Source organism: Antechinus flavipes, chromosome 3 (assembly GCF_016432865.1).
Source record: "Antechinus flavipes isolate AdamAnt ecotype Samford, QLD, Australia chromosome 3, AdamAnt_v2, whole genome shotgun sequence".
NCBI classification, from domain to species: Eukaryota; Metazoa; Chordata; class Mammalia; order Dasyuromorphia; family Dasyuridae; genus Antechinus; species Antechinus flavipes.
Genome location: NC_067400.1, coordinates 468787223 through 468807084, shown reverse-complemented (window position 1 = coordinate 468807084; position 19862 = coordinate 468787223). Strand labels below are relative to the sequence as shown.

The 19862-nt window shown below is 48.1% G+C and overlaps 1 protein-coding gene across 1 annotated transcript in view; it reads right to left on the bottom strand.

The window, feature by feature from the left end:
• Nucleotides 1-17435, bottom strand: part of IGSF9B (immunoglobulin superfamily member 9B) — a 59315-nt gene extending 41880 nt beyond the window's left edge. Inside the window, exons 1-3 of the mRNA XM_051986646.1 lie at nt 17159-17435; nt 3822-4019; nt 175-321 (exon numbers count right to left, since the gene is read on the bottom strand). Coding sequence (XP_051842606.1) covers nt 175-321; nt 3822-4019; nt 17159-17222 — 409 coding nt within the window. The 5' untranslated portion in view covers nt 17223-17435. The remainder of the gene's footprint in view (nt 1-174; nt 322-3821; nt 4020-17158) is intronic.
• Nucleotides 17436-19862: the final 2427 nt, after the last annotated feature.

The following is a 19862-nucleotide window of genomic DNA, read 5'->3' as shown; positions in this document are numbered from 1 at the left end:
AGTGAACTTTGGTTAGACTGGCATCCCAGAAGGAATTAAGGATTGGAGGGGAGGCGCAAAATAAAGGAGGCACAACAGAGGGAGTAAGAAAAAATATTTTTGAAGCAAAAATACTGAAGACAATATCCTTGAACTGATCCATGAGGAAATGGGGGAAGGACATCAGCTACTTACCATTGATGGTGAGATGCACCCAGCTGCCATTGTGGAAAGTGTCGTATTGTTGGTCCAGCATGAGCACTTTGCATTCGTACCAACCCTGGTCTTCTGAGCGCACCTGCTCCAGCCGAAGGGACGCCTTATCGTGAAGACTGGCCCGGCCTGGAGAGAGGGAGGGGAGGGGAAGTCTCTCAGACTTCGTCAGGAGAGACAGACACATCACGGGCCCAGCTTGTAATTTCCCACCCCCACCCCCTGCTAAGATACAGGAAGGAGAGAATGGGAAACCCATCTCCCATATCACGCCAAGAAATGGGAAACCCTAGCCAAGGCCCCCAGCACAGACACCACCAACAGCAGATGGTGGCGGGTGGAGAAAGACGTAAAAAAATCCAGGCATCCCGCCCCCACCCCAGACCCATGCTGGCCTAGCCCCAGACTTGGAGGGGGAATCATGGCTCAGGATGCTTGGCAGAGAAGGGGCCTTGGTTCCCTAGACTACATCCCCCTCTTTCCAGAGCTCCAGGGGAAAGGAGGGACCTGACAGATGTAGAACTGAATTTTGGAAGAGATGAAAGACAGAAAGAAGCACACAGGCAGGACTGCGGGGGTCCCGGCCAGCAGGCTACGACAGAATTTAGAGCTTCTATCATTTCGTCCAATGTTGTCAGGAAACTGAGGCCTGAAGAGTTTAGAGGATTTTCCCAAGAAAATCGTCACAGAAGTAGTAGCCAGAATCCAAATCCAGCATTTTGATTCCAATGTTCTCTCCACTAGAGCATATTGTCTCTCTCCTCTGTCAGCCCATCTTAGTCCAGAGGAAACCCCTGTCTTTGCTAAGTCCCCCAGACCTACAAACAGCATCCTGCTTCTGCCTAGGTTCTATAGTATGGGGAAAGAAATGTCACTGGTTGGGACGCTAAGGTCCCATTCCTAGCCTTTTCTAACCCTACAGAACAAGGGTGCTCCGTGATGAAAGTGTCTTTGTATATGAATCCCAATAGGTGATAGCCACTAAACTCTGAACAAAGAGAAAGGGAGCTAAGCAGAGGGTCTTCCGGGGGGTCCATTGCCTCAGAAGCTTTGCTCTTTCTTGCTATCTTGGACTTCTTTTCCTGATAGAAAGGATAGGATGGCTAGCCAGGAGAAGTCTAGATGTCTCACCCTTCCCCTTGCCACTGAAATGACATGGCAGCCTCCAAGCTTCTTCTTCTCCATTTTTGCTACCACCAAATCCATCCCTCAACTCCAGGGCTACCCCACACTTCTCCTGCTTCCTTCCTCTGGACTCTGGGCCATTTCCCTGCCTCCATACTGTGGCCGCTACTCTTCAGAGGTTCCCAAGGAGCAAACAGAGACAAAAGTCAAGGAGACCTAGAAAGGTAGGAATTCTCAGGGAAAAGCTTTGGAACTTAAGAGTCAGAAATTAAAAATCCAGAAGTTGGGAGTCAGACAAAGTCTTCTCCCAATGCCTCCTTTTCTCCAAACCCCAGTATGAACACACACAAACAGAGCCTAGCAGGCAGGTGGCTGGCTGGCAGTGAGTCACAGACACGGAGGACACTGCTGATGGGAATAACTGCAGAGCAAGATGAAGATGGGGCCAGAAGAAGTGGAAGATGGATCAAGAGGAGCCTCTCCCAGTGGCTGGGATGCCCCAGAATGTTATAACCAGAGGGAGATTGCTTTGTTTGTCCTTCATTCTCAAATAGGATCACGAGAGGAGGAAGGCAATGTTATGATTTACAAGTGAGTTGGATTTAGTGAGAGAGGGTTGTGCAAAGTTCTGTTTCACATTCCCCTGCAGAGCATCTGGGTACAGTGGCCAGATATAGAACTGGACAACTGGAGATGGCCCTGGATGCAGAGGGAGAGCTAGGCTTTTTTAAGCTAAGATCTTTGCCAGGTCTCACTTTGACTGAGGCAATGTCCATTCAGTGATTAAGACTAGGTAAGAAATGAAGCAAAGAATGGCCTCTTTTACCTAGTTTGTAAAAAGAATCAATCAGGGAGGAGAAGAGTCTGAGGGTTTCTAGCCAAAATTTTAGCGAATTTACACTGACTCTGAACCATCAAAGCTCAAACAATGAGCAAATGAGGCTTGGGCTGGGACCTATTGTTGACAATCAATAAGAACCAGAGTGATTTGAGTTTAATACCTGATCCTTAAAAAAGAAATCTAGCCCATAAACCCCAAGATATCTTGTGAGGTTTCAGCAATTAAAATGTATAATCCTTTGGGCAGAGCACCCACAGATAGGAGGACAAAGGATAAACATTAGGCTCACTGAAGCACTCTTCCTCTCCCTCCCTCTCTTCTTTCTCCCTCCCTCTCCCCCTTTTCTCTCTCCCTTCTCTCTCTCGGCCTCTCTCTTTCTGTCTCTGTCTCTCTCTGTCCCACTGTGTGTATGTCTCTCTGTCTCTGTGTCTCTGTGTATGTGTGTGTCTCTATCTCTGTCTCTCTCTCGGTCTCTCTCCATCTCTGTCTCTCTCTGTCTCTCTGTGTGTATATCTCTCTGTCTCTGTGTCTCTCTATGTCTCTCTCTCCCTTCTATCTCTTCTTCCTTCCCCTGCTCTCCTTCTCCCTCCCTCCCTCCCCCCTCAGTGTGAGTCTCTGTCTCAGTTTCTCTCTCTCTCTCTCTCTCTCTCTCTCTCTCTCTCTCTCTCTTTCTCTCTCTCTCTCTTTCTCTCTCTCTCTCTCTCCATCTCTGTCTCTCTCTGTGTATGTCTCTGTGTCTCTGTGTCTCTCTGTGTGTGTCTCTGTGTGTGTCTCTGTGTGTGTCTCTGTCTCTGTGTCTCTCTCTGTGTATCTCTATCTCCCTCTCCCTCCATTCTATCTTTCCTTCCCTCTCCCCCTCCTCCCCCCCTTTCTCAGGACAGGAATAAATAGAAACCAGTAGAGAGAGAAAAAGACAGGACAAAAGGAACTTCAGCCAGACACTGAACTGTAAGCTCTTTGAGGACAAGGATTCTCTTTTGCCTCTTTTTGTATCCTCAGCGTGTACACGGTTTCTCTCCCTCCCTCTCGCCACACACAGGGTCTAGAACACAGTAGGCACTTAATAAATGCTTATTGACTGCTGAGAATTGAGAATGTTGGAGGCTAGAGAAAAGATAATGGAACAATAAATCGAACTTGGAGCTCAAAGGAGGAGGTGACTGTATGAGACCTTGGTCCTGATGAAAGACATTTCCTCCCCACCATCATCATCTCTAACATGCACACCTTTCATTTCATTAAATGCTTATCTCACAATGATGCTTTGAGATACATAGCACAAGAATTTTTTTTATCCATTTGGAAAACTGAGGCCATATGACTTCAGTCAATTAATAAACCATTGATTTTTCCAGACACTTTACTAAGTGTCAAGGATACAGAAAGAGGCAAAAGACAGTTCCTGCTCTCAAAGAGCTTACAATCAAATAGTGAAAACAGCAAATAAACATGTATAAACAAGCTACATATTGAATAAATAAGAAGTGATTAATGGAGGAAAAGCACCAGAATTAAGAGGGGTTGGAAAAGGCATCCGGTAGAAGAGGGGATTTTAGCTGAGACTGAAAGGAAGGTGACTCAGCAAGTTGGTGGTAACTTTGAGATTATCCTGGTACTTTCCATGAACAAGGGTAACATCTCATCACAAACCCCCAAGCCTTACCTGCATACTCAGGGTCCACATGCGGGGGATAGTAGCCAAACTTGATGAATATGGGGATGGGAACCCCAAACTTGAACCACTCGACCACGTAGGGGGGAGGTTGTCCCGTCACAGGGTGGATCACATCGCATCTCAGAATAACGCCCTCGCCAGCCCTCGCAGTCACAAATTCAGGCTCCTCCCGAAGGCCGTGGGCACCTAGGATCCACAAGACAGTTTAAACAAATAAAGGGGGTAGACAGAGACAGGATCCCATCTCTTCACTTGCTTGTACTGATTGTCGCTCATGCTCCAAATGCCCTGCCTCTCGGACCCATCTTTGATGGGATTCCCTTGGTTTGCTCCAAGACTTAACTCACATCCCAACCTCTACAAGTCTTTCCTTATCCTCAAGAGGCTGATGTCTCTCTCCCATTCAGATTACCTCGATTTACTCTGCATATGTCTTACGTATACCTGGTTATTTTCATTCTTTATCAGAATGTAAACTCTTGGAGGACAGGGGCTGTTTTTTGCCTTTCTTTGCATTCCCATTTCTTACTTAGCACATAATCAATATTTAATCAATGCTGACTAACTGACAGATTCTCTCATCTCCCTAACATTCTTTCATCCAAGGCCACTCACTCTCAGGAACAATCTTCCACCAAAGGGTTAACTCAGCCTCCTCAGAAATACCCTATTCTCCAACAAAGGATAGATAATTTGATCTCTATTAACCAGACTAATATTCCTTCCCCCAAACACTAGAACACAAGTATACCCTATAACAAGATAAGAGCACTGCCTTTTCCAAAGGACTTCCTCCCCTGGAGATGTCACCTTTGCCATAAGGAAATAACTTTGGTCCCCCAAATCTATTAATCCTGATGGATTCCCTCTGCCTGTGGAAACCCTAAAACGTCCCAGCCTTGGGAGGAAGGGGTTGGAGAAAAGAGGGAGTTAAAGAGAGAGCAGCTCACTAAAAGCCAGAATTTCCCTCCCAAGGGAAAGTGCATTGAGGTTGTAAGCCCTCCTCTGCCCTCCGTGCCCTACTCTCCTCCACAGCACGCACAAACATCAGGAGCAGAAAAAAGGGCTCCCATCCCTCACTGTGGAGCCCCTTGCCAGCTGTAGCTAGATCTTACACACATACACACACACACACACACACACACACACACACACATCTCCATCTAAGGCTGTGCAATCAGAGTTTAGAACCAAGCTGCAGATACAAGCACCCTCCCACCCTCATCTGGGCACTGACAGATGCTAGCACCAAAAAAATAGGGCTCTGGAAAGGACTAGGGGAATCCCTGACAAAGCAGAGGCAGTTTAGGGCACCACTGGTGAAAAGCTAATTGGCAATCTATGCCCTGCCTACCCCGACTCCTTCCATTCCCCTCTGGCTGCCGCAGAATGGGGAGGGCTGGCTGGTGGGAGGGACCTCATTCTCATCTGATCATTCAGTCCAGAATATGGAGGCTCTTAACCTTTCTGTGTTGGGGAGCCTTTGGCAATCCGGTGATCTATGGGCTCCTCTCAGATGTTTTTAGATGCATAAAATACACAAGGGAAATTGATTACATTTAATTTTCTTAGTTTACCATCCACGTTCATAGACTTTTTGAAATCTAAGACTCCCTTCCTGATTTATTCTTGACCACTGGTGATTTACTGGACATCACCACTAGGATAGCAGAAAAATAGATAGAGGAAAAAGACTTGTGGGGCTAGCCTCACTATACTGATGGAATACACTTATTTCAGTGCTGGAGGGAAATTAAGCAATCATCTGGATTCTTAAAGACTCCTAACTATGGCTGGTTTTGGAGTGGGGCAGCCCATATTCAAATAACTGAGGGATAAGTATTCTTATATACCCACCCCCACTAAAATGGAAAAAGCAAAGGAATTAAATTAACCCATGCACTACCAAACCATCAGATCCCTGCTCTTCCACCACTTTCCCAAATCCCTAAAGCAAAGCCAAAATCTCTTAACACCCCATCCCCACTGTCCCCTTTTAAAAATCCCTCCACTCTCATTCTAAACTTCCTTCTAGAAAGGTCACACGATCACCTTGTCCAGTGGAGATCCCTGTAGGAAGGGAAAATGTAGGAGTCCCTCCACAAACACTACTAACTCCTCATCACTATAGCCCACATCTCCACAAGCTGCTGCCTTACCACGCCAGCCTTGACATTGCCTCAGTACCCCAAGATTACCCCCCACCATCCCCCAGTTCCTGAGGGAATGGGGGGAAGTGTGGGGTTCTCCCTGTCCTGGGGGAGCAGCCCCCAAACCCTGGCTGCCTGACCCTGCTGATAGGTGAGTGCAGCCTGCCTCTGCTCCCCCTCCCCAGACTCCCACTGCAGTTGTGGAGCCTGGCGCTGGGGACAGAGCCCAGGAGGAGAGCAGCATCCTGACTCTCTGCAACTTGCTGGAGGAGGAGGCAAAGCCTTCTAGCAGCTGATTGGCTGCAGGTGACATCACTGCTTTCTAGAGAAGGAGCTAAGATCACTAGATATTTTTGGAGCAGAGCGAGCTCTGCACTCACCTGCTAGTGGCCCCAGCAGGTTCCCCAGCCCCCTCCCCCAATCCCAGCCCATGCTGCACTCCAGCCCCTCGGTGAGGGAAGGGGGAGGCGTGCAGCTGCAGCGGCTCCCTCCGCCTCGCTCAGAGAATTGAGGCAGGGGCTAGGCATTTTGGGAAGGAACCCCCCGATTCCCAAGGTGAGGAACTAGGGGAGTGGCGAACATCTCAGGGGACACTGAGGCCCGGGTATCTGCAGCATCTCGCTGAGTGTTTGCATGCACACGGAGATGTCTGGCAAGAAAATCACAGTGAGAAAGCAGCCTAAGGACAGGGGGCCTGGAGGTTGCAGACTGCCCAGAATGGAGGGCTTCCCCTGGATGGAGGGAGCCTCCTGCCCTGTGGTGAGACGGAGAAAGGGTCCCGGAAGATAACTGAATAATGAAGGGGTGAGGGTCAGCCTTCTCTGCTCAAGTTGATTTTGTGAAGCCCATTCAGGAATGCAGGACTCTGGGTAGGAAGCCTGCAGGAGACAGATTGGGGAAAGGGGCATCTTGGCTGACAGAGCCACTCCTGGCTTGGCTGTTCTCACAGCTCTGGCTGCTCATTTGCACCTCTCTTTGCCTGATTTTCACTGCATCCCCAATGAAGCTGTTGGTTTCACACCTCCTCTGGCTGGAGAGAGCTTCTGGGCTTCCAGCTGCCTCCTAGCCAGCCCCCAATAAGCGGAGAACCACTCCCTGACCTCTTTCCATCCTCCTTGTTCTAGCGACCGACACTGGGCATAGCTGGCATAGAGGGAAACGGCCCTGCAGCCACTGGGCTGGCACTGCTCCCACCTCTGCCCTACTCACATCCCGGAGCTCATCCACCCCGTGCAAAAGGAGGAGGGGAGCGCTGAGAACGGAGCCAGGAATCTCCCAGGCCCCCGGCTCTGGCTTTTTAATGCCACAGATACAGGAAGGGAAGAAGCCCAGGTTGGGCTCAAACTCTGCTATCACTCAAATCTCCCTTTCCGGCACCTCGTTTCTTTGTGCTTTAGAAAGAACAGTCCAACTGGCAACACTGAACATCCTACTGGATATGATAGCTGGTATCCAATGCTAACGGCCCTGTGGGTGTTTGGACTGAGCCCCAAATGCTTCTCTCCACTCCAAGAGCTCTGGGAGAGGTCCCACCACACTTTTCCTTTCCCCAGATGTCTCCCTAACTCCTAACACTGGTGTTGCCTCAAAGTCAAAACTGAGAGCAGCTTTCGTGACCATCCTGGTCCCACAGTGGTTAATTGGCTTGTCCCAGGTCACACACCTAGGTTCCAAGTCATGGTTTCTGCTTAGAAGTCACTTAGTGCTTTCTCGACCCAAATCATTCCCCTCTTAGAGGGGATCAAGACATATGTGTATTGAGGGAAAGAGGAAGAGAAAGAAAGAATATAAGATCAAAGCTAATGAACAAAACAGAGATGAAATTGCCTAGAAATTAGGTAGGGGATTCAGGCTCCTGTCCCCAGGGAGGGGAACTGCCTTCACACTCCAATCCCTCTGGTATCGTAAAATATTTATCTATTCTTTTTCCTTTTTAGCACTAAATACACACACACACACACACACACACACACACACACACACAGAGGAAACAGTCTTCTCTCCTTCTTGCCCACAGCTCCCACTGTCTTGGAGCCTGTCTGTCTCCTCCCTCAGAATCTATTCTTAAAAAAATTTATTTCAGCAAATTTTAACCCCAAATACATCCCTCTCTATTTCGCTGTACTTCCTCCTGCTCCTCAGATGATTGAGGGACAGATCCAGATTTAGACTCTCTGCCTTCAATCCCCTCTTCAGCCCCACTAAACACAATGAAAGAGGTAAGACCTGGGGGCACTTACTCACAGGTTCCCCAAGTTGTCTAGGAAGCCTAGAAATAGGATGTAAAAATAAGAGAGTAATGGAGGAACAAGCCACGAAAGAAAGAATTGGAGGGATGAGAACAGAGGCCCAGTAAAAAGCACACAGCACAGAAGGAGACCAGATCATCCCTGACCCTTACTGTAATATTTGGAGTAGGCACTTAATAAACATTTGATGAGTGAATGAAATGAATGAATGAATCCATTAAGACACTCAGAGAGACAGTGACAATGCAAAAGTCAGCCCCTGAAACACAGAGACCAAAAAACCCTTAGAGGATCACATACAACTTGTCCAAGTCAAGAATGAAAAAGGGAGACTTCAACTCAATTCAATAAACATTTAATAAGTGCCTACTGTATATAATGGTGGTAAGCAATAGAAATATAATTCAGGGAAAAAATGAGCCTTACTCTCAAGGAGTTTACAATCTAATGGAGAAGGTTGTTGAATTGGTAGACCAGTTGAGAATGACTCTTGGAAGGCCTTGCTATGGAAATGGGAAATGAGAAGTACAGTAGAGAATCTCTTGTGTATTCACTGATCCCTCCCTCAGAGGAACCTAGGAGAAGAGGTCAGGAAATTTGGTAAGTCTTCACATAACACCCTACTGAATAACTCATAAGTTTAGGATTTGAGGAAGTAAAAACTTATATCTACTTCTTTTTCTTTTTTTGAGGAAAAGGGAGCAATAATTGGATAATTTGCTTAGTGAGCCAAAAATACAGAATTTGCCCAGTTTTAGAATGGTCATACCATCCCTTCTGGGATCTGGCTGACCTTTTGGGGAGCCCATGAGGTACAAATCTCAAACTCTCAAGGCCAGGTGGTAATCAGCAGGCATCTGGGCCAAAGGCTGTAGTTGGCAACCCTTGGTTAACACAAAATAATCACACACCTACAAGAGGCTGGCACAGCCCCCACCTCCAAATTGGAGCTTCCCTGCTAAGTGCAGAATTAGAGGTGGGGGGGCCACAGACCCTTTGACTTTGAGTGCCACAGATTAGATAGGGAGGATAGATGGAGAAAGACACTTTCTTTCCTGACAATCTCATGATCTCGAACCCTAGATGAGCCGAGCAAAGACAAAATCATCTATTACAGACTGAGGAATAGAAGAAGGAAGAGACCCGTGTAATCTCATAGACACCAAGGATGGTGAGATAAGAAATGGATTTGGAATCACAAAATAAAAATTCTAGAGCTGAAGTAACCTTAGAGGGTCATCAGGTCTGACCACACCATTTCACAGATAAGAAAATTAAAGCCTAGACTGCCCTAGGTCACAAAGGTGATGGGATTCAGATCCCTAATTCCTCATTTTTTATTTCTGCAATCCAAGGATTGCAAACACTAAACTTGGGAACTGGACCCAATGAACTCTTGGGTCATTTTTGACTTCCACTCTAAATTTACAGCAATAAGATCCTTCCTTATAGGGGTCTCTATTTTAGGCCACTGTTTCCCAGTCTTACTGCCAGGCCCTCAAATTCATGACCAAATTCTTGCAACCAGCAAAGGGAGTGGGGAATGGGACTTTCACTGAGAAGAGTGAAATGTGCTCATCGGCCTTCACTCTGTGCTTTTCAAGCAGAAGAGGAAGCAATGGTGGCCTCCATCCTTAGGCACTCTGCCTGGTTACTTGGAGTCCTGGAAGGCAGTCTGGCTTACTTTGAGAAGGACGGCACACTGAGGTGGACTAGACGTTCCCCGGCAGTGGTCCTTATCAGCACCATCCATTCCCCACGCACCCAAGCTTAGCAATCCAAAGGACAAGATCACTCCATCTTTCAGCCCTGAAGATCACTGCTACTGACTGCCAGCCTCCTACCCCTTGTTCCCACAACTTAGTTAGCATCATGACACCTGCTGCTAGGGAGTACTACTTGAGGATGCTGGGGAAATCCGACCAAAGGCCTGGAGAGGACCCCTCACCCAAGTTAATATGGCCCTAAAAGGAGTCAGAAGAAGGGCAACCCTCCCGGCTCTTATTCTCCGGCCTTTCAGATTGGAGATGTCTTAGGCAAACCCAACCAGGTTTCCCCAGGTAAAGGAATAGGTTCCAACCAAGAGAGCAACAGACTTTCAAAGGGCTGAGAGTCAAAAAGCCCCTTTTCTCCACCGATGGGTGTACCCCTTACCTCAGTCAGCTTCTGATTTCCCCACTGCAGCCCATGAGGCAGGGATATATTAGCAACTTTAATTTGCTCTCTACTAGATTATATCTCCAGGAGCCCTTTCCCTGCAGACCCGCTGACAGGAAGGAAGTCAGTAATTCAATCTCTGATCTTCGTTAATGGCTTCTCAGCAGAAAAGCAAAACCACGCCTGCCCACACCCAAGAATTCCTCTCCTCCCCAAAGTGTCCTCAGGTTCAGGAACCCCCACATGGCCACACATACTCACATGCAAAAGTGTGGGCACCCTGATCCCCCACCCAGGTTTAGGAAAAAGGGACTGGGAAAGCACCACAGCCAAGCCCCCTTCTTGCTCAGCTTGGTAGGAGGGAGGCAGACCTTTCACATGGCCTGTCCCTTGGGAAGTGTGAAATATAAATACAGTATTTACTCACCTACAAAACTTTGGCTCTTTTTCTATTTTGAAGCTAGAAAATGAGGACAATCACTCACCTTGTGTAGTGTATGAAAGGGAGGCTGGGTTGCAACTTGTATACAACATGGTCTCATGTATATATAATATTTCTCATCCCAAGAGAGACCAATGAGGGAGTTGGGGGGAGGGGAAAGGATAAGAGAAGAATATCTAAGAGCGGATTTTTTTCCCATGACCCCCTCCAATCAAAGTTGACAAGGGTCTCCCTCCCATTCCCATCCCTCACAGAATTCCTCCCCTGAGTTCCTTATGAAGGCCCCTAACCCCCTCCCTATCCACGTCTTTCCTGCTTGTTCATGCGAAAAAGCAAAAGAGCAGAAGATTCAGAAAGAAAAAATAGGTCAGTTGCCTCTAGCAGGCAGGGTCTGTGCCCATGGGCAGTGCCCGAGAGGAGACCAGGGCATTAGCAGTTTTTTCCCTTCCCTCAACTCCCTGCCATCATCCACACCAAAGATCTACCCACTTCTCTTAGTTTTCAGTGGAGAAGGAAAAAGGTTTTTTTCCCAAAATATCCCTATGAGCTTCTCCCCTGGCTGCCCCCCCTACCCCCTCCAAGACCTCCCTCACTGCCCTTCCACAATGGGGACATCCCAGACATCTTTTAATCAAGCCATGGGTCACACTGCCTACCACCCCCCAGACCTTGCTCTCTTCCAAACTGGCTGAAACCATGGTTGCTCTTTCTACAGAGACCAGCTAACAGTATAGACCAAGTGCCAAAAGAATGCATTTAGGGGGATTCTAAAGCCAGCCTTCAGATTATCTTCTCCCCTCACCCTATTTCTCCATCCAACCCCTCCTCCTCCTCCTACACACACACACACACACACACACACACACACACACAGTTGGACACTCTCACCAATTAGAGCTCTTTTCACTAATCAGATCCAGTAGCCCTAATGAGCTACCCAGACTACTCTAAGAAGTAATGGAGAATAAGCCTTATTCAACCATCACCCAGGCCTTGTACAGACACTGTGGTAGCCATGGATTTAGGGAGAGAGGGGTTGGAAAGCTGGGGAGGGGGAGTAATAAGGATAATATCTCTTGGAGCAGAGCAGGAATATGAGAGAGCCTGAGCCCAGTGGGAAGCAGGAGAGGGAGATGGAAGAGAAAGCAAGGAATAACGTGATAAATTTCAAGGCACAGCTTCCCATTTCTATGCATCCCACCCAGGCAATGGAGAATAGCTATGATTAGGAGTAGGGAATGCAGACGTAAACAACATAGAGAGAAAGTAGCCATGAAAAGGGCAAGCACAGGAAAAGGGGAAATGAGCTTTCAGCATGATGGCATTGAGAAAGATTCTTATAGAGAGATGGTGAGAGAGATGGAAGGAACAGAAAGGAATGCCTCCAGGAGCAGATGAAAGAACAAGCTGGGAAACTAGGGGGGAAATAAGTGTAAGCAGAGCAGCAAAGAATAGGAAAAGTACTGAAAAAGAAGGGATAGGGGAAAATGGAAACTCAAGAAGATGCTGAGTCTCAGAATTCCCCTGCTTGGGTAGCTACAGCTCCTTGAGTAACTGGATCCAATGTTGCTGTCTCAGAGTTGTAAACATGAAACCATATAGGATCGAGGACCCAGTGATTCCCCAAACTAGCCATGTGTCATACAACATGCTGGCAGCTGAAAGCTGATGCCTTCCCGTGCCCCCTGGACAACTCCTTTCAAACCTTCCTTCTCCTCAGCCTCTTTCAGGGCACAAGCTAGTGAACAAACATGTCTTCCTGCAGCACATGACCACCTTGGTCATTTCCCAAACCAAGTCTTACCACAAAATTATGCTCCTCCCAGATGTCCTGCAGCCTTTCAGACTTTTCTAATCACCCCCAAAAGAGACAGAAAAAGAAAGAAATATCCCTCTTCACTCTGCAAGGAGGAAAGCTGTCTCATATAGAACAGATAGGAGATGACTTGACTAAATCAAAATGGGAAGAATGAAGGTAGAAAAAGCATAGAGAGATAAGGAACTGGAGTGATTATCACCAGAGAACCTAGGCAGGGACAAAGTAGCAAGGGTGAGGAGGGAAAGTATTAAGGCTTCCACAAGCCAGGAAAGAGAACACCTACCTATTAACCTGTATTTCTTTAAGGTACTCTTCAAGAACCACAAACTGGCTTAGGCTCATAGAATTTAGGTTGTAGAAGGCCACCACATTTCACCACAGAACAGTTGTCTGAGACCCTCACTACATTGCCCTTCACAGTCTCCTATTAAATGAGATGAGGTGCCTGAAGCCCTAACCCAACCCTCTAGTCTATAACAGTGCCCATAACAACTAGGACTCCAGCTCAAACCTTCATCCAGCTCTTGGCATCTTACTCTGTTCCTGAAGACCATTTCTTTTAGTAGCAGCTATCAGTCATTCAATCAATAAACAAATATGAAACTATTATATGCCAGGCAAAAGACAGTTTGCTCTCAAAGAGCTCACAATCTAATGAATCTACCCAGAGTAAGAGTCATAGGTCATGGTCTCTAGGTAGGTAAGAGTACTTCTTTATATGAGAGGCTGCCTCTTCCTCCCCTTAATATTTCTAACATATGTTTTATAAGATTTCACTTGTATAATGGGTATCATAATGCTTGCCTGTTTTTTAAATTAATATTAGAAGAAAATCAAAGAAAGTATTTATGATTCCCCTCAGCTATGTGGAAGAAAGACTAAAATTATTCTTCATAGCTTAAGGGGACAACTAGGGCCAATACCTAGAAATTGCAGGGAAATACAAAAAGGCAGAAAATAAGCAACAATTGATGGCAAAAATTCAAGCTATGCAAGAATACTTCATGAGGTAGTGAGTTCCCTGTTGCTGTTGATCTACCAAGGGCTAGATGAATTGAGAGTTGTAATGAAAATTCATAATTTGGGTAGGCAGTGGTATTTAAGGACCTTCAAAGTCTTAATTCTGATATTCTGATTTTCAACTACAATGACATATGTCCCTGATAATGTTTAGTACAGCCCCTGGCACATAGTAAGAGCTTACTATATGCTTGTTGACTGACAACGACTGGATCCAATATCTTCCAAAGCAAATTAGCCATGTCTCCAGCATTGCAGACCTCTAAGCAGGGACAAGAGGCTGCATAGCACAGGAGAAAGAGCATGAATTTGGAGTTCAAAGACCTGATTCAATTAACTATTACCTGTGGGATCAGAGTCAAGACAATGAATCTTTTTTGGTCTGTTTCATCATCTACAAAATGGAGAAGTTAGAAAAGATGCTCTTCAAGGTCTCTTCTAGCTCTAAAACCCTTTTAGGGTTACCTCTCCAACTCCCACCTGAAAAACTTCAAAGGTGAAGTTCCATCCACATGTATGTACACTGTCTCCTTTGCAAATTCCAAGTTGCTTTTTGGATAAGACTAATCTTTGCTTCCCTTAAAGTCATGTTCCCCTCTACCTTTCTACTGATGTTTAATAACTAGAGCATCCCTAGTAATAGTCAACTTAATCACACATCTGATCTTGATCCTGATGTCAGCTTGCAGAGAATTTTGGAAAAGTCATCTCTTCCTTTGGGGAATCATGGAATAGAGAGCATTCTATGAGTAAGTTCACATGTAAGAGACACACTCAGTCTCAGACATAAATGCAAAGACAGCCTCCCACATATGGATATACTCATTCTTATACACTGGCAGACCCCTCCCAGCACCATCTAACTCTCTTCCTTCCCTGTAAGGGGTTATAAGACAATAAGCAGTTTTCATCTGCTTTCTTCCAGGAGGGCAGGGGAAGTGGGAGCCCTGGGTGTCCTTCACATGACCCTTTCCAAGTTCTGACAGGATTCTGGCTCTTCTAACTTTCCAATGCAAATTAAGCAACTCTAATGCCCAAGTTCATTCCCTGTGGATACCTGGGAAGCAGAATCTCAAAAGAAGCTTCCCAGTCTACGGTAACCTAAGATGAGGTTCTGAGCACTTTTCTAACACTTCATACTAACACCACAATTTCTCCAATTTTTTTCTAATGAATGTATATTGAATTCCAAAGTGCATAGTCTATGGAAGAAGGGAATAAATAAAGGCAAATGCAAACAGGGGCTCCAGGAACCCAGAGACATCTCATGCTGAAAAGTGCCCCCAGAGTTCAATAAAATCAGCCACCTTCTTTCAGGTAAAAAAAAAAAAAATACATAAACTCATTTAAAACAGATGGGCATTTCTTCAAATTTAAAAAAAAAAAAGAAGAAGATCCGTCATAAACAATCTTTCACCATTTGGAAGTTTTTAATGTATAATTATTCTCTCTCTTGCTGCAGTGACAAATTCACTTTCCCTTATTCAAGCCTAAACCAAGTGGTAGAACGGCAGTTTTCCCTTAATAAAACCTCTCTCTCCTACTCTCCCTCCAAGGTCTAAACATCATTCAGCCCTCTCACTTTCTCTTTCCGAGGGAGAATGGGGTTCATTCTACTTTTCCTTTTGCCCTTTCACTAACTGTCTCAGAGAAGTAAACTAGATTAAATTCGATAAGGATAACTGAAAGTGGGCAAGGAAATGGGAGAAAAACTAGCAGGAAAGAAGCCAGGAAGCCTAGGATTTTCAAACGCAAACCCTATTCAGACCTAATGTCTTCCCTCTCCCCAAGCTTTTTCATCTTGACTCAGTTTCCCCACCTAAATGAGGAGTTGTAAGACCTATCAATCTATTATTTGATTCCATCCTATAGTCTTCCCCCATCATCCTACAGAGCTCCTCCCTCCCCCAAAGAAGGTGGGGAGTGTGGAGACGGAGGAGGGGGCACTTCACTCCAGGTCTATCCCCCCACACCCTCCCCGCCTAATTTTGTGCGGTCTCGGCAAAAGGCGCCTCCTGCTGGTCTGCTTGGTCTTTGTACCGCAGGGAAGCTGGGGGGGGAGGGGGATGCCTGCCCTGCCCACCCCTTCCCCCACTCAGTTAGAGGGGCGTCTCTCTTTAGGGTTGACATCCATGCACGAATCCTCAGCCCCGCCCGATCGTTCCCTTCTGGCAGCGGTCTCCCGGCAGCCTTTATGCACTTGCCCCGCAGCCAGATCATAGGCTGGAAGCGGGGGATCATGAGCTCAGTGCCCTGGCACCCACCCGCCCTCTCTTCTCTGACTTCCTTACAAGGACTCCTTACAAGTCGGGGGTGCCACACCGAGCCAAACACATAGCTCTCTTTCCCCAGTCTTCGGTCTCCCCAGCCAGCGCGTCCCTCTTCTACCGGGCTTTCCCCTTCCGTGCCTCCGCAACCCTACCCCCAATTCAGGAAGAAATAAATAAAAGGGGGAGATCCCGCAGAGGTTCCGATCTGAGGAGCCGCGGGGAATTCCCCCTTTCCGCTCTGCTTTGGATCTTGGGGGGAAGTCTACCTCCCGTGCTCAGTACTTCCCTGGGAAGTTTGCGCCCGGCTTGGGGAAAGGTGCGGGCAAGGGTGGCAAACACCCCGCAGCCCCCGGAGAGGCTCTCGCGGGCGGTCGTGGCACAGGAAGAAAGCGGGATCCTTCTGGAGTGCTGACGGAGAGCGCCCAAGCTCCTCTGCTCCGTGTCCACCTTGCCAAGAGAGCAAGGTGATGTGACCTTAAGCTGCCAACTGCGGGGAGGGGGCCGTGTGCTGCCCGCGGGGCTGCAGTGTGTGTGTGTGTGTGTGTGTGTGTGTGTGTGTGTGTGTGTGTGTGTGTGTGTGTGTGTGTGTGTGTGTGTGTGTGTGTGTAGCCTTCTCGGGTCCTTCTTCCACAGCCGGATAGCAAGCCAAGTGCCCCGCTCTGATGAGTGGCCGGGATGAGACGAGATTTATTGGGGGGGGGGGGGGGTGCGAGGGACACCCCCACCAGATAACCTGCACACTGACTGCCTTGCCGGCCGGAGTTGAGCACAAGCCCTCTCCAAGCCCTGCGTCGTCGCTTCGCTGGGGAGAAGCACTCCGTCTTAATCTTCGCCAAAGGAAAAGTCTAGAGAAGTGGCGATAAGGGAGTTGCGGGCCGGCCGAGGGAAGCCTTCTCTTTCGGACGCCGGTCAGCCCCAGGCCCCCGGCACGTTCTCCCCCGCTGCCTCCAGCCCTCTAGAAGCGGGCAGGGACGGGATGGAGAGCAAGTTTTCTTCCTGCCTGGCAGGCAGTTCTTCCAAGTGCGAGTCACCAGTCGGGGGACTCTCCCGCGGCAAGTCACGGACGCCGGGCGTGCTCTCCCCAGCCTCGGGAAGCAGGGAGCGGGGGGAGCCCAGGGAGAGGGGAGCCCGGGAGCCGGGGGGGTTAGGGGAGAGGGGAGGGGACGAGAGGTGGTGGCAGGAATGGGGGCAGAGCAGACACGCTGTACTTCAACTCACCTTGAGCTGCAAGACCTCTGGTGCTGATCACACTTGCTATCAAAGTGGCCACATACCAAATCATAGTACTACCGCCCGCCAGCCAAGAGCGTCATCATATCTCAAAAGTGCTCCTCTTCCCGCAGACTTCTCATGCCCCGGCCCCAAAGCGGTGTCAAGGAGCCCCCCGGACGCCCTCTCTCATGTCCTGCTCCTCTCTCCTGGCTGCCTCTCCTCCTCTCTCTCCATCCCTCCTTTCCTATCGCAGCCCTCTCTCTAGCCTTAGCCAGGCAGCGGCGGCAGCACCTGCACTACAAGCAAAGGCAGAGCTGAGCCAATGCTATGGTGAAGCCTAGCCTGGGCCCCAAGCCACTAGGGCCGCCCCCATCTCCCGTCCATTGGTTGTCTCCCGGGGGAGTGAAGGGTGATTGGCTCAGAGTGCTGCCCGTCCCCGTGCGAAGGAGGCGAGCCCCGTTTCAAGGTGCGTTGAAGTGTGGAGAGCACAGAGCCGCAGAATCATGCGCATTGCCAGGGAGAAGGCGTTTTAGCGTCTCTGCTCTGCTCGCTGCTCACACTGCATGGCAAGTTTCTAGAGGGGGAGATGGGAACCCTCAGGGGCTGCTGCTGGGACCCCTGCCCCGGCCTCACCTGTCCTGGATGGCGGTAAAACGAGAGAGGCCCACACCCATCCACCCGGGGCGCCAGACATTTTGTCATCAATTCTGCGGACAGCAGCTCCGGGAGGAGGGAGGATGCTGATTCAGTCAGGGGGAGACCCAGGAACCTAGAGATGAGGGGAATTTCCTTCCCTGGATAGCTTCCAAACAGGAAAAATCCCGTCCCCAGCTACCTTTTCCCAGTCCCACCTCCTCGTCCCCAGAGCCTGGAAGGCCAGGCTTTGTGCAGTCCGAAGGCAGGGGGATTGACAAAATGACCTCTGGGATCCCTCGGACTCAAACTGACTCACTCAAGAGTGGGGGTGTCACAGGCCCGGACTCCTAACATAAGCACCTCCCCTCACCCCCTAGGTCCTCTTCCCCAACATTACTCCCAAATCTTAACTTTGAGCCACAAAAAGTTTTCCTTCCAAATGGAGTTGCCAGTTCGTGCACATAACTCCTATCCTAGCCCACCCGTGTCAGCCCAACCCCATGGGTCAGCACGAGAGTGAGAGAGAAAAGAGAGACCAGAAAGGGCTCCCTTGCGATGGGACCCTCCATGAGGAGCTCTGAAGGAACGGATCATCCCAGGGAGCAAGGCAGTCAACAGACCAAAGGGGCTTCCACACTCCCCTCCCTCACCCACACCCACCGAAGGTATTTGCAGAAGGACTAAGTGAGTGTCATGGAAACATCTACTGCAAGAAGTCACCTCATGCTGGCATTTTGAGACTGCAGTAAAGATGTGCTCCTTCTTTTAAGGAGCGGCAACAGCAGCAGCAGAGAGAGGCTCACAACTAACCAGAATGGGATGCAGGGGGAGGGACAGTGGTGCAGAGAAGGAGGAAAGATGGGGAGCCCCCCACACTCCCACCAAGGAACTACTGAGAAAGAGACAGAAACAGACACAAAAAGAGAAGCAGGGGCATTTTTAGCCATCATGGGCTTGGAAACCTGAGGAATAGCTTCCCCTAAATCAGTTTCTAGCTGGGCCACTCAAGGTGACTGAGGTACCTTACAAGCTAGGTTGAAGATGATTTAGACTTTGAGGATAGTGGAATATAACTCATTTCCATCCAGACAAGGCCCAAATTTTAGAGGTCTGATATAAACTCTAAAAATTAGAACTTTTTTTGAGGGGGGAAGGGGAGTTGAGGGACTACTCCTCCCTTCCCAGCAGCCTAGAGGGGAAATCTGAAACTGAGCCATTTTTAAAATTTCTGTCCCTTTCAGCCATAATACATACCCACAATAAGAGATGTAGTGAGTTGCACCAGAACTATAGGCCCTTGAACTAACCATTACTGCATCCAGACTTCAAAAACTCAGAAATTCTCACTATGCAAACTCTCTCTTCCCAAACAGTATCCACTCCCCACCCTCAGGGTCTGGAGGCTATAAATCCTTTGATGAATCCCTTGATAAAGAATGGATGTAGTCAGGATCCCTCTCTTCTAATAGTTCTTAGGGATGTGATGGTAATTTGTAGAGGAATGCAGGGGTCATACACACTGCCCTCAGATTCTTACCCCACCCCTTCTCTATTTTAACCAGTGAACAGTGAGACTGAGAGCAGGAAAACATAACATCCATAGGGAAGGGACAAAGTGGCTCTCATCTGTCTTGGTTAGGTTTGCTTAGCTATCCACTTTGTCCTACTCAAATGGTAGTTACCACTAGGAAACGAGGCTGTTGAGGTGGAGAAGACTTTGAGGGAAGAGGCTTTGAGTTGAGAAGGTTTGGGGCTAGAAGGGACTGTATTGAGAGAGAGATAATAACTATCTCTTGGACAAAAGTATAGAAAAAGAAAAAACATAGGAAGCAAAGAGAACAAAAATGGCAATGGATAAACAGGTGGGAAAAGGAACAAGAAATAGAGGTTAAGTTGAATTGAGAATGAATAATGTCTTCTTTGTTGTGAACTCATTCTCCTCTCCCAATCCCCCAAGGTTGGATCTAGACTCAGGAAAACATGGGTTTGAATCCTATCATATTCACTGGCCACTGAGCCACTCATTTAACTTCTCTAGGTCTCAGTTTCCTCATCTCCAAAATGAAAGCTTTGG